Source organism: Rhamphochromis sp. 'chilingali' (assembly GCF_963969265.1).
Source record: "Rhamphochromis sp. 'chilingali' genome assembly, chromosome: 20".
NCBI classification, from domain to species: domain Eukaryota; kingdom Metazoa; phylum Chordata; class Actinopteri; order Cichliformes; family Cichlidae; genus Rhamphochromis; species Rhamphochromis sp. 'chilingali'.
Genome location: NC_137947.1, coordinates 5,882,331 through 5,896,332, shown reverse-complemented (window position 1 = coordinate 5,896,332; position 14,002 = coordinate 5,882,331). Strand labels below are relative to the sequence as shown.

General features: G+C 42.7%; 1 protein-coding gene across 2 annotated transcripts in view; it reads right to left on the bottom strand.

Moving 5' to 3' along the window:
* The window catches only part of pwwp2b (PWWP domain containing 2B), a 47,172-nt gene that overhangs the window by 28,393 nt on the left and 4,777 nt on the right, over positions 1–14,002 (bottom strand). The window contains exon 3 of one of the 2 annotated variants that reach the window (XM_080868569.1): positions 9,147–11,331. The exons of the other annotated variant lie outside the window; for it this stretch is intronic. Coding sequence (XP_080724695.1) covers positions 11,325–11,331 — 7 coding nt within the window. The 3' untranslated portion in view covers positions 9,147–11,324. Of the gene's footprint in view, positions 1–9,146; positions 11,332–14,002 lie in introns of those variants that run through there. 2 annotated transcript variants of the gene reach the window in all.

Below are 14,002 nucleotides of genomic sequence, written 5' to 3'. Positions count from 1 at the left end.
AGAATTACTTTTTCTACATGTGGACGATCAGAAAAACAAAACAGAAGAATTACCTCAGTAATCACTGTCACGTATACATTGTAAGTGCTATTTAATTTCACTGTAGACCACAGTGTTAGTTCTGACCTTTAGCTAGATCTTACACTGGACCCTTGAACCACCTCTAACAGAAGAGTTACATTACAACTAGGTTACTGATTTTACAGCGAGAGGACATAATCATTCATTCTATTAACTTGACTCTGCATAATGCCCTTTTCCTTATCTTATAGTACTGATAAATAGCAAGTTATTGTAATTAGAAACTTGTTTCCCCCCTATCCACACTCACATTGTGTTCTGTATTTGCTGTGGTACAGATGCTCAGTAAGTGCCCCAGTTATTCAGTTTTAATATACCGAGGAACAGCTTTTCCCCCCCGAGCTGTGGCCTCCATCCCCTCTCACACTAACTAGCTTGCACTGATAACAACTTTCATGACTGCTATTGCACCCTATCTAATCACTCTCATCTCTGCTTTTCGCGGATGATGTGGTTCTGTTGGCTTCGTTGGGTGATGGCCACCAGCTCGGTGGGAATGAGGATCAGCACCTCCAAATCTGAGGCTTGGTCCTCAGCTTGAAAAAGGTGAAGTGCCCTCTCAGGGTCAGGGACGAGTTTCTGACCCAAGTGGAGGACTTTAAGTATCTCGGGGTCTTGTGTAGGAGTGACAGGAGAAGGGAGCGGGAGATCGACAGATGGATTGGTGCTACGGCTGCAGTGATGCGGACGCTCTGTTGTGGTGAAGAGAGAGCTGAGCGTAAAAGCGAAGCTCTCAATTTACCGGTCGATCTACGTCCCTACCCTCACCTGTGGTCGCAAGCTGTGGGTAGTGACCGAAAGAACGAGATCGCGGATACAATTGGCAGAAATGAGCTTCCTCCAAAGGGTGGCTGGACTCAGGAGGGGCTGAGAGTAGAGGCGCTACTCCTCCACATCGAAAGGAGCCAGTTGAGGTGGTTCGGGAATCTGACGAGGATGCCTCCTGGGCGCCTCTTGGATTAGGTGTTCTGAGCATGTTCCACCTGCTCATTCCTCCTTCATTTTAAAAAACGTTGAGTCTTTTTGCACCAACAGCAAATAAAAAACACTTTCCGAAAGAGGTCTAAAGCAACAAATCAGACTCAGATTTCTGACTTCAAATGGCAAAGCGTACTGATTAAACCCACCAAATGTGTGATCAGAAGCCCGAGCTTGTGCTTGCTACCACTCAGGTTGCACGCCGCTCACGCCCAATGCTTTTAACATTTAAGATCCAGCTTTAGCTATTCGTGAATCAGGCGTGACCTTTTCACTGTTCTATATTTTTAGCTGCATTTCCTTGATAAAGCATTCTTGATAAAGCATTCTCAGCTGCCCCCAGAGGGCTGTTATGCAATCATTAGTCATCGTATAGTCTAGATTATCCTGTCATTTTGTTTTTCACACAGATGCCACAGACTCTCTTCCTTCCTACGGTGACACTGGCACGCCAGTGGTTTAAGCCCCCTGAGGATGTTTGCCCGGCTGTGGTTTCAGTACAGAAAACCAGTACAGTCTGAGGACAATGGAGGAGGTGATTAACAGGAGGTTGAGAAAGAAAAGACAGACAAGGCCAGACGGGAAAAACAGAAGGCCGAGTGCAGGGAACAAGACATGTGAATCATCGGGATGATTGTGATTAATAATTAAGTCAACGTCCTTTAAGCAGAATTATGTAGAGATGCTAAAGTATGCTTCAGGATTTCTCCATGTTTTATCTCTCCGTATGAATGCCCATCCCCCTCTTTTAGTTCCCTGCAGTGAGAGAAGGCAGGCTGGTGAAGTTGGGGGCAGGGCGACTCCCTCTCCCTTCCTTTCTGTCTCTGGAGCCCGTCGACAGCTGCTCAGGGAGGCCTGGAGCTGCTGCCCATGGCTGAGCAGAGCAGAGCCCCGGCCGTATCCTGGAAGACTCAGTGAAGAAGTCATGCGTGCTCACGGCCGCGAACTGGGTGAACCTGAAATTTAAAAAAAGAGGCCTGGACAAAAGAAGTCCTGGTGTTTACTCAGTCTGTCTGCCTGTGTTAATATTTGAGGAAACCCTGTGCGTCTGACGGAACGGGAGGGAGACGTGACACCGCTGTTTAAAGTCCATCATAAGTGACGGCCGCTTCCTGCCAAGGCCTGAGCAGTGATTACCCAGGTCGCACGGTTTGACCCTCGGGCTGTAATGGAAATCATCAAGTGGAACCGCACCCAGATCCTTGAGTAATGTATCTAGTGTCTTCCTGGAACTGCATTAGGCAAGTTTTGGGAAAGGCTGCATATCTGGCAACCGCAAGCTGAGAGAAATTCAAAAATTGCGTAACGGTGCTATTGTTAAAGAAAATGTTAATTATTTTCATAGCCAGCACTGAAATTTCAATCCTCCCTTTCACCTTTGAGTTAAATAAGCACAAATAAATTGCAGAAAATTACCCATATGTGCGGTTTATTATTCCATTTATTGAAGGCAGAGGAGGAGGTCCGAGTGGGGGGGCGGAGTGAGGGGCAAGCTGCTACCGAATGCAAATAAGACACTGAAGTGATCAAAGCCCAAATGATTAAGCTGGATCAATAAAAACGACTCAATTTAAAGAAGGTAGAGGGGGGGAAAAAAGCCTGGCCAGCAAACTTTCCGGGCCATCGATACGGATGACAGAAGTGAGAAATGACTCCGGGGCATCAAGGACAAAGGAGGCGACAGCTCTCCTGTGCATTGCTCTGGAGACGTGCCAAGGCCTGTTTTTGAAACCACCGTGCCATTTGCCTCGCAGCACCAGGGACAGGTGGGACGTGTCAAATAAACACCGAAGACATGTCAGGCAGGATGGTTATCATTTTTTCAAGGGTGTAAATTTAGAAGAACACATCTGCATCTGTGCTGAGAGCAAAGGTGTGTTCTGTGTTACATAAAATGTCGACTTTTTATTTGTGTAATCAGTCCAAGGGAAGGTAAAATACATATGGATTGTTTCATAGGTCCCCTTTCTATGGAAGCCTTAGCATGATTTTTGTTTTAGTGGTAGTAGTATAAGGACTGCTTTTACTTTACCCCCCCTTGTTTGCTGTCAAGGATATCTACGTTAGACAACATCCACTTCCACTGCTCCTTGCTGACCACGCCTTGCCACAATCTCTCCTGAGTAAGCCCAAGTTTTCACTAAGTTCCGGAGGACAATTCCATTAACATCCGCATCATGTTACCGAGCACGAGACCACCCAGCGTGCCTAATCTGCGGTAGCAGACATGTTGTCTGAACAATGTCAAAGCAGGTTTGCTTTCTTAGGCTTGCCTCTAAGTTCTGGGTCTGCTCCTGCGAACATCCCCTCACACACAGCTCTGACAGGCCAGCCTTTCTCCAAAGTTAATTATGGCCACAGCTTGCATGGAGGCATATCATTAGCAGTAATTGCACCCAGCATCCCACTGCCATGTGCCTTGCGTTTTTGTTTTTTTTTGTCCCAGATTTACATCGCACTGATGCATGAATGAGCAGCACACCGTTCCACAAACTGGGAATGAGTGCACGGAGAGGGCAAAAATGATGCGACTGGAGATCACTCTGTGCACAAGCATGTGCTCACTGTTGGCTCACGCTAGTCAAAGGAGGAAATCAGGGTCTAAAGCTGGGTTTCAAATAGGCTGTGGTAAAATGGCACATGTAGATGGATTGTGCAGTTTTATGTAAAGTCTAGGAAATACAGAGGATTACTGAGAGGCAGCATTTGTTGTGTAAGCACACACATGTGTGTAGGTATACGTGTTTCCATAATAACAGGGGGAACGCTGTTCCCAACTGCTCTGGTTGTGAAACTGCTTGGAACATAATAAGCAAATCTAAATGCAATTAGCCTATTTCATCTGTGCAGTCAGCGCAGGGAGATGACTGAGGCTCATGTGCCCGTGTGCTGCCATGCTCCATCTGAATAGAGATGAGGTCCTGGGGTTATGTTAAACCTGCTATTGTATCACACAGGATAGTTCACAATAGACTCTAGAAATACACAGAGTGCTGCTTCAGAGATATGTAAATATGCACAAGGATGTAAAGAAGTTTGATACCAATTTGCGATGTGTTGACACCTGCTGTGGTCCCAACAGATTCTTGGATTATAATCATCTTCAAATGTATTGAACAGTAAGATACCTCATCTCTGGAATTTGAAATACATTAAAAATGAAAAACAATCTGCAGCCAAGGAGTGAGGACTCAGTGGGCCCATCTGGCTTTACTTCTGACACTCTTTACTGCTGTTTAATGCTTATTCGAGTGCTCATTGATTGGACCACACCAATTTCAGGCTTAACATTCAGTCTGACCTTACGTACGTTTGATTTGGCAGATTTTGTCATTTCTCCCTCCACTCACCCCCAACCGGTGGTTGCACCTCCCTGAGTGTGGTTCAGCCAGAGGTTTCTATCTGTTAAAGTAGTTTTTCCTTCCCACTGTCGCCAAGTGTTTGCTCATGGGTGTAGGGGGAGACATTTGATTGTTGGGGTTTTCTCGTGAGGTGACTGTCGTAACTCGAAACTTCTTTCTCCTAGCGTTTTTCCCGCTCTGAGGGGTTCGCTTTTCTGCAAGGCCGCCTCCATTCAGAATGATCAAGGGCGTCATTCAGGTTGACGCTGATCTTCTTCACCTCGTCTTTGACTCGGTTCATCCATCGCCTTTTTGGTCTGCCAGCCTTGGGGGCTGAGTCGCAGTGCTTCTTGCCACCGAGTTTTCGTCACTTCTGACCACGTGCCCATACCATTGCAGTCGCGCTCCTTGCATCTTCTCCGTGATTGGCGCGATGCCCAGCCGCTTTCGGATGTCGGTGTTCATGACGTGGTCCCATCGTGTCAGGCCCAGGCACCATCACAGCATTCGCATTTCCATTGTGTGAAGGGTCTGTTCGTGCTTTGTGGTGGCCAGCCAACACTCTGATCATAAAGGGTCACAGGGCGCACTACGGTCTTGTACATCTTTAACTATATAAATGAAACTGAATTTAATTTTTATTCTTGATATCGGTCTCGGTGCAACCCTAGAGGGGCTTGTGACCTAGCACTTCTTGGGTGAATGTGTAAACTACTACACACTATGGAGCCACTCAGTCTGACCTTAAATACACTCAAACTGGAGAATAAAGACGGACCACTCTGTATCCCACTGATTTATGGTCTGTTGTTTTGAAGCTTTGAGTCTGGCACTTTGGCCATTTTGTCTTTTTGAAATAAAGTATGACCACATATGGACAAGAGGGGAGGAGGGTCAGGGGGTGTGGTGGGTTATCAGCTAATCTAACCATAGCTGGCTAGCTCGGTTAGCAATATATATCACAGTGAAAAATGAATTACTAATGCTGGTTAGTGAAAAACAGGCATTAAACGCAGTGGTTAGGGCAGTCACACCTTCATAACCTAAGCCTGTAAAGTTGCGTAATTTTGTGTGCTTTTTAACACAGCTTGACATTAAAAAGGTGTGACAGAAAAGCATTCACTAAATCAGACAACATAGACAGCATGACAAGAATATACTTCGAACTCAAAAGTGAGAATCAAATATAGAAACATGCAAATACTAAAGATTAGCACCCAAATAAGCATTAAACAGGAGCTATTTTAACATCTAGCACTACTGCAGTTATTTGTTGCATGTCAGCAAGTACACAGAGTACACATGCTCACACAGTATGTGTACTCTGATTAGTCATCAGGGCGTGAGTAATGGTATGAATCACATGCATTTTCAGGCATGTTCATTACTGCTGCGCAGCAGTTCTTTATCTGGTTTAGTTAGGGTTAGATGCCCATGTGCAAAGTTGCACACATGCACGTTTGTGCTGATTGCTTTTGTTTTTCCTTTGAGTTCTCAGGGCCACAGGTACAGTTTTAACTCTGGTTAGGCATGTTGGATGTGTTTATATACATGGATTTTCCTGAACAGTCAAATCCTGGAGAAAAAGGATTCCTATAATATTGGAAGATGCATGCCAAACTGCTAATTGTGAATATATTAGAGGAGATATATTCCCATTCAGATCTATGTGATCCACACTGAAAGGCGATATTGGCTGCACATCAATGAAAACCACCCCCACCCTGTCAAATCTCTCCACAGTGGTCACTGCTGCTCTGTCTGCAGGTTCCACCTGGCAAACAGACACATCTTTGTTAGACACGTTTTGCAGAGAGAAATGTGTGTGTAGCTAAGGCTCAGAAAAATGCCTGCATGCATTTGTCGCTAGTGCCTCACCTGCACAGAGTTCAACAATAAGCAACTGCCACTGAGCCAAAGGCAGCCTCAGACCTGCCTGCAGGAAAAAGCAGACTTAAGACAAACTTGAAAAGCCAGCAGAGATGCCGCAGCTATAATAAACAGAGTTTCCTCTGTTTTACCCCACGGGGTTTTGGGTAAAGGGTTTTATGGGTTCTGTTTTAGGGGTTCTATGTTTTTGTTTCATGTTGCTAAAAAAGAAATCGATGGATTTTGATTATCAACCAACCCTTTGTTTTTGCATGACAACAGCAGCGAGCGATCTCACTGAATGTCAGACAGAAAGTGAGAAACACTATAATGACACAGTTTCTGTAATGTTGCCTGTTTACACCAACTCAGTGGATTTGTGAGTGAAATTAAGGCTTTCAGTTTCAATTCAATTCCTTAATTTAATTTAACAGAAACATAGCAGTAACTAACCCTAGCTGTTTCCATTTCAGAACTCTGCAGGCCCTTTTTGATGTTTTCTGGCAACTCTAATCTTGTTCTTAACCTCCGATTTCCACCTTGCTGAAACCCCTCTGCATTTCCATTCATGAAACGGTCTCTTGATTGTAGACTTTGATAATAGCACGAGAGAGTTCTTGACTTGGCTGGATATTGTTTTCCTTAACCATGGAAATAATTCTGCGATCATTCTGTAGCTTTTCAAGAATGTACCAGACTGTAGATTTGACCCGTCCTGGGTTTTAGGGTTTTTTTTCCCCCAGCCTAATGATGTGTTCCTTCACTTGCATCAGTAAAAAGCAACCAAATAGTTCTACACTGGTAATCAACTGAACTGAATCACCTTTACCTGCTGACTTTAGAATAAAAATAATGGGGGACCAGTCCTCAACTGGTCATGAAACCTCTTGTTAGTCCAATTACTTTTATAATAATTCTCTCAAACCATTTTGCCTGATTTAAAATCCATTTCTTGTTATTTTTTTAAACAAAAAACAAATAGAATAAACTTTTAATTTTCCAAATAGCAATGGACCTAACCGTATGTTCATTAAGAAATGTTGCAATATACATTTTCTATAAAATATATTACAAAGGTAAATGGACTGTTCATTGTCAGGTGAGACTGACATCAACTTTTAAATATGGAGCTGAGAGAGGGGTCTCTAAAACTCACAAATTACCAAATATTGGTTTGATTTTCACAATGCCTCAAAAAAAAAATAAAATAAAAACCCCTCATCTATCACCAGCAGCCAACTGGGTCAGTGCATGTGGGACTGACCAACATCCCCCAACAGGATATGATGCATTACTTTGTGATTTTTAGAGTTACAAATACAAACGGGGTAGTGGACTGTGGTCGATATGATAAAGTAATTCAAATGTCCATTAACTGTATATTTAAAGGAACAGGTACGAGTCAAAATCCTGGTCAAAAGCAGATCTGTGGGACTCTGTCAGGCACTTGTGCAATTTTCCGTCTCGTGGCAGCTAATGACCTTTAACACCCATCAGTCTGCTTCTTGAATTGAAGTTTCATACCTCCCATTTTTTTCTGGCCTCTTCTTGTTCAGTCAGTGAGTTTACTTGGAGGGTGCTTAGGTCCCGGGGAATAGAGTTATGAAATGTTTGGCAATAGACACAGCAAGTTTAGAGGTATGAAATAAGAGCAGGCGTGGGGGGGGAAGGGACATGTACAGCTGATCCTCTATAGTAAAATGATCTGATCAGGAGATAGGCTGGTCAATGTGAGGTGACCCGCCCGCACTAGTTATGCAACAAACATACTTAAATCCTCCTATTTATGACATGGAGGCTCTAAATTAAACAGGGATCATATGATAATAACTGAGGAGGGCAGACAGGAAGGAAGACTGAGGACAGCGCAGAGAGAGCCCATCAATAAGACAGTGTTTAAAGTTTAACCATCCAGGCATTACATGTCTTTCCACTCAAACCTTACACAAGCCTCAGTTTATTTTCAGGGGTTTGAACGGGTTTGAAATTACTCCTATGTTACGCGAGGAGAAAAACAAGAACAAACCAAAGGCTGTAAAACCAATTTTAGCAGCGCAAGGTGTTGCCAAACCTGAGCAGAGACCACAGAGGAATCTACAGATAGGCTGTCGAGTTCCAACCTGAAACAGAACTGAGGCCTTGTTGAGGCTGACAGCTCAGAAATATTAAGAGCAGCAGCTGGACATAGATGTAGTTATGAATCTTCTGATTTCACACAATGTCAAGCTATTCTTTGAAACATGTAAATCTGACACACTGAACAATGGATGCCAGGGGATAGAAGCCATAACCCATCCATCCACTTACTTCTGCTTCCTATTCACTGTATACTGGTTACAGTTGTGCTGATGAATATATTACTATATAGAACAGAAGCGATACATTCACCTTTTGCCCTTCACATACCAGCAGTATATGCACCATGAAAGGTCATATAGGAACTGTGTTGATTAGTCATTACTTATTAAATGTATTCTTAATTTTCAGACTGCTGCAAAATTTCAACTTTGCTGAACTAAATGAATAAACTGCACAGTTCCTTCAACCCACAAAACTGAGCTTTAAAGGAAAAGATCAAATTACTAGCAGGCCTCTCAGGAGGTGTGAAATTGGACGAAAGAACATGACGGAAACCCGCTGGTTCTGTTTAATACGTGTTAAGACAAATCATCGATTCTGCTTTTCATAATAAGGAAATCCGCGTGAACCCTGTGAACCCTCACGCGTGAATATTGAAATTTAGTCTCTGCCTCTGTGCACGTTTAACTTCATCGGTGCAGTTTTGGACTCCACTTTGTAACAAACTGAAAGCAAATCATTTTATAAATCAATAAAAACTTAAAACACTTTTATTGAACTTTGTGTTTTTTCCTCGAGACAACAAGCTGGTTGATGCACACTGGATTTGAGCCAGCTTAAAACAAAACAACAACAACAAAGGACTGAAATATAGGACCAATCCCGCGAGATATAAAAAGACTCTAGCATCCGACTTAACAAGAGTCACACACTTTCCCACAAAACACTTATCAGATCAAGGGAATTTTGTCTAAACTTTCAAGCCTCAAGCTGAAATAACTCTGATAATATTGCTACAATATCATCAGACGTCACTCCTGCACTTCTGAAGTCAATTAATGGACTGCAATAACATGAGGTACCACAAAAACAGGAGCCCTTTTGATCATCAATGACAAAGTGACAAGTATTGCTTGTATATTTTATTTTATGTACAGTACATGTAAAAAAAAAAAAAAAAAAGTAGCTAATATTATTGACCAACGTGGGCAACAGTAGACAGCCATGTTGCTCATATGTGGGGAAAAATCCTGTCGACCACTTCCCCTCTCAGGCATACGTACGTATAGACTCTTAAACTGTAAGGCTGCCTGGGACCTAGCTGCGCTTGACTACAAACCGTCAAACTGCAGATTATCAAAAAAAAAGAAAAAAAAGAAAGAAGAGTGCATTAAACTGCTCCCCTTTAAAAATACGCTTCGCTGACAGCAAGCCTCGATGGGAACGAACAGTTTCCAGGCGGACAGAAAGCAGACGGACCGGTCTGCTGAGTGTGACTGCGCGCAACGTTAAGTTACGTTTTTAAACACCGACAGGGCTGCCTCGCCTTTCCCTCCCTTCCCCTCTAAATCCAACTGTGCTGCTTTCAACACAAAAGGTCACTAAAGGTCAGCGGCGCAGTCGGTCTGCTTTTGCCTGATGTCTCAATATAACTGCTCCAACTAGTAGCAAGCAGGTTTTTTTCCTTTTATCTTCAGCACACTCAGCAGTTGAATTCACAGTATTCTTACAGCATGTTATTTTTTCTTCTTCTCCCAAAGTCACTCATAAAGCTTTAACTGATAATGCATAGGGGACTTCTGACGCGCTTGTTCGTCCATGTTTATCCAGTGGATAATGTTAAAACATGGAGAATTTTTTTTGTAGTGAGAGAGAAACGCACCCAAGTCAAAATGCGAGAATACAGTGTACACAACCATCTGTGTCTGGTGTCCCCGAAATTGTACGACTAAAAAGACAAAAAAAAAAAAAAAAAAAAGTTGTTTTGTATCTCCAAGGCCATGGATAGTCAACCACAAAGACTTTTGAATTCCCCTGCAGCCTAACAGGGCTGTATCTCGCAATAGTGTTTCAGACAGTGAGCTTACAGCAGGCCACCAAGGTACAGATAAAGTGCTTTTTTTTTTTCTTAAACGTGACACTTTTAAATAATTAATAATGGTTCTCAGGGAAAAAAAACAAGCAAAAAAAACAAAAGCGTTGGGAGGGGTAGAGTACGCCGACATGACACTCGTAACGTTAGAAAATGAAATGGAAAAGAGACACGACATGAATCAGGAGAGGAACAGAGTTCAGTATAAATACATCCACAAATCCAACTAATGTCGCGGAAGGCTACGAGGATGAAACACTGTGATCGCTAGCTGGAAACAGTCACTACTGTCTCTGGATGGAGCTGTTCACATTTTCAGAGGAAAAGAGGTTTTGGGGTAAGACTTTTTTTCCTTTTTAAACTTGTGTCCGAGGGATGAAGGAGGAAGAGGAGGGGGAGCCTTCTTGGCTGGAGGAGGGGAACCTTGGAGCCAAACGACGACGGCGGCAAGGCCCGCGATAATGACAGCAGCAGATTGGGAGGTTTTTGCGAGACTGTAGTAGAAAGGGTGAACTTACTGGATCATAATAAAACATTACAGACAATAAATACATTCAGGTCCTTGTAGTGTTGTTATTCGGCTCTATTGAAATATGATTAAATCTAGGAAAGGAAAAAAAAAAAAAAAAAAAAAAGGAGGAATAGTTTATAGTTCAAAGAAGACCATGAGATGCCAGGCCTTTATATTTTTTGCTCCCTTATCCGGTCTCAAGAACACTCCACCTTGGCGGCCATTTTCCACCAGCCTTGTGAGAAAAAAGAAAATAAAATAAAAAATGAGAGGGCGTATAAATAGTAGCCGTGGCAACCACACGTACTCCCTCCTGGGTCTTGATGACATAGTCTGAGAATTCAGAAAAACCTCGGAGACTTGTCTTCAGTCCTCAGGCTCTATGCAAAAAAAGAGAGAGAGGCAAAAGGGGGATAGACAATGAGCAAACAAGGCAGGTCATGCATCCGGTGCAGGTCATTTTTAACTGAGTCTGCAAGAATCAGCAGTGCGTTTGGTGTTGTGCTCAACATGTTATATCAGTCATGTGAAACCTCTGTGTAGCTGACAGAGGAAGAAAAACGCTTCCTTTATGAGGTCTGGAAAAGGCACCAAATATAGGCTTGCCTTAACCCCTTACTGTTTATCCTCTGCTATAACCAATTCCCTCTTGGCTGCTGTGCTCGTAACAGAGTAAACAGTGGGGTTGGAAATGGTCTGTTTGCCCCTTCTATCACTCAGAGACAATATTTAACATTTGAGTGTATGTTGAGAAACCTGCTGCTTGGCTACCCAGGCTAGGTCACCACACTTGGACGACAACCAAATAAGAGATGACTTTAAAAAAAGAAACAACTTATGGTCATGCACTCTGATTGCTTGAATTGAAGCAGTACAGCCTGATGCGAGTCCTTTTCTGAAATGAGCCTTTTAAACAAACCATCCCTGTTGACAGGCAGCCGCACAGCCTGTGCCTTCATTAGAGCTTGTGTTAATGTTTGCTCTGCTGCCTCAAACACAGCACCTGTTTCAGGACGTGAATGCAGCGAGGCTGGCACGACACAGCTCAAAGTGTTTGGTACTAGAGCGGGTTGGAGCACAAGCTCTTTTTCTTTTAGCTCAGCATTCTGCCCTAAAGTTTAACATGCTCATCAAATTACAGGTTTCACAGATATTTGAGGGAAGAGCTGGTGAATACAGCCGGAGAGGCACAGGGAATATTTAACAATTGTCATTGCACGTGTACTACAAAATTGTGGGGCTCTATACTAACTGCTCCAGCATAAAATATAAAGGAATAAATAGCAAACAGGAGAAATATATACAATCAAGAGGGACACAATTGAAATAAATTAAAAACATACACTTTTAGCTTGGCTGTATATTCTTTCTGGTGTGTGCGCTTTTTTTTGGGGGGGGGGGGGGGGGGGGGGGTCAAATCATAGAATCAATGCAAATATCAAAGTTACTCAATTTCTAATAGTTTAAGAAAGAAAAGGTTCATATTAAAAAAAACAAAACAAAACAGAAAATGCCAAAAACTGAGAAACGTGCCGACTTACTGTCAATCAACTGACTCATGCATGCAGCCCGTATTGTGTCTGCACAGCCAACATTTCTACACTGGCAGCTCTTGCTCATCTGCACCAGCTCTGTGCTGTAATTTGTTCTTGCTGAGTCAGACTTGTTTCTCATAGTCAATCATTGTGATTAAAACTACCAGTTGGGCCACTGATGACTAGACCGAGTTTTTTTTTGTCATCTAAAAAAATAAAATACAATCTAAAATACAAGCAGCCAGTTGGTGTTGGTCCGTGTGTTTGTGTGGGCCTTGTTTTTTTGTTTTGTTTTTTTGTGGGGGAGCACACAACGACAACACCAACTGGCTGCTTGTATTATCTTCTTAGGTTCACTTAAAGCATTTCCTTCATCTACCATGTAGACATTGTTTGAAAAAAATGCAGGTGATCGGTAACGATTTCTGTAATATTCTATGTTTATAGTAGAGCTGGGCGATAGAACGATAACGATATGTATCGCGATATAACTTTTACTCGATAGAGAAATTAAGCTATCGCGATAGACCTCGCCGCTCTTGTCCTCTTAAGAAAAAAGAAAAAAGAAAAAAAAAAAAAAGGTCAGCCAATCCAAATTAAGTAGCGCAGAGCCGAACCAATCACAGCCGCAGCGTCACGTCGCGTGACTTGTTACGTACAGCACAAGTGCCAAGCCGCACGTGTGTTTGTTTGGGAAGCAGCCAGCGGGTAATGGAGCCAGCGCGTAATGGAGGAAATGAGTGTGCCGACTAGAAAAATCAACCGAGCGTGACCGAAGAGAAAACAGATGATGGTTCCAACGTCGGAGAGATTGTTGAACGGAAGAGCCATAGAAGTTCCGTAGTGTGAAGGTATTTTGGCTATTTCAAGTCTGACAAAAACAGAGTAGCGTGCACTGTAAATTGTGCCGAAAGCAAGTCTGGAAATACAATAAACTGGTGCATGCGTCACACTGTGCGCCACGTTATTGTTTCGGTGAAATGAATTTCTACAATACTGTTACTATTAATTCTACTCTCTGCAGTGTTTAAATGCTTACATATACACACAGTTACTGTCCCTCCACACATACGACTCAGTTCTGCTTCTATGCCCCAGCTTTGTTTACTTTTTCCCACCGAGGCTTCTAGACTTCTGATTGGCCAACATTTCTGCACGGTTAGGAATCTAGCGCCACCTGCTGCTTTGGCATGTTCATAGCAGCGTTTTCCTTCATTTCTCCCTTTATGTGTGGACGGGATTATTTTTTAAAACGAAAACGGAAAATCTCTGTTTTCAAAAATACCCGTGTGGATGTAGCCTCAGTCTCTGACTGGAAGCGCTAATTCGTCATTCGGCTTTTGTCAGACTAAAGTAACTGTTAAAACTGTTTGAAAAGCTAAGCTATACAACAAGGAGAGATTGAGAATTTCCTTTTAGTTCTCAGTTTATTTGATATTGACAAAAGTTAGTCAGTTTTCTCTGTTCTTCTGTAAAACAAACTAAGATTTATTTTTAGAATTAATATTTTGTTTCT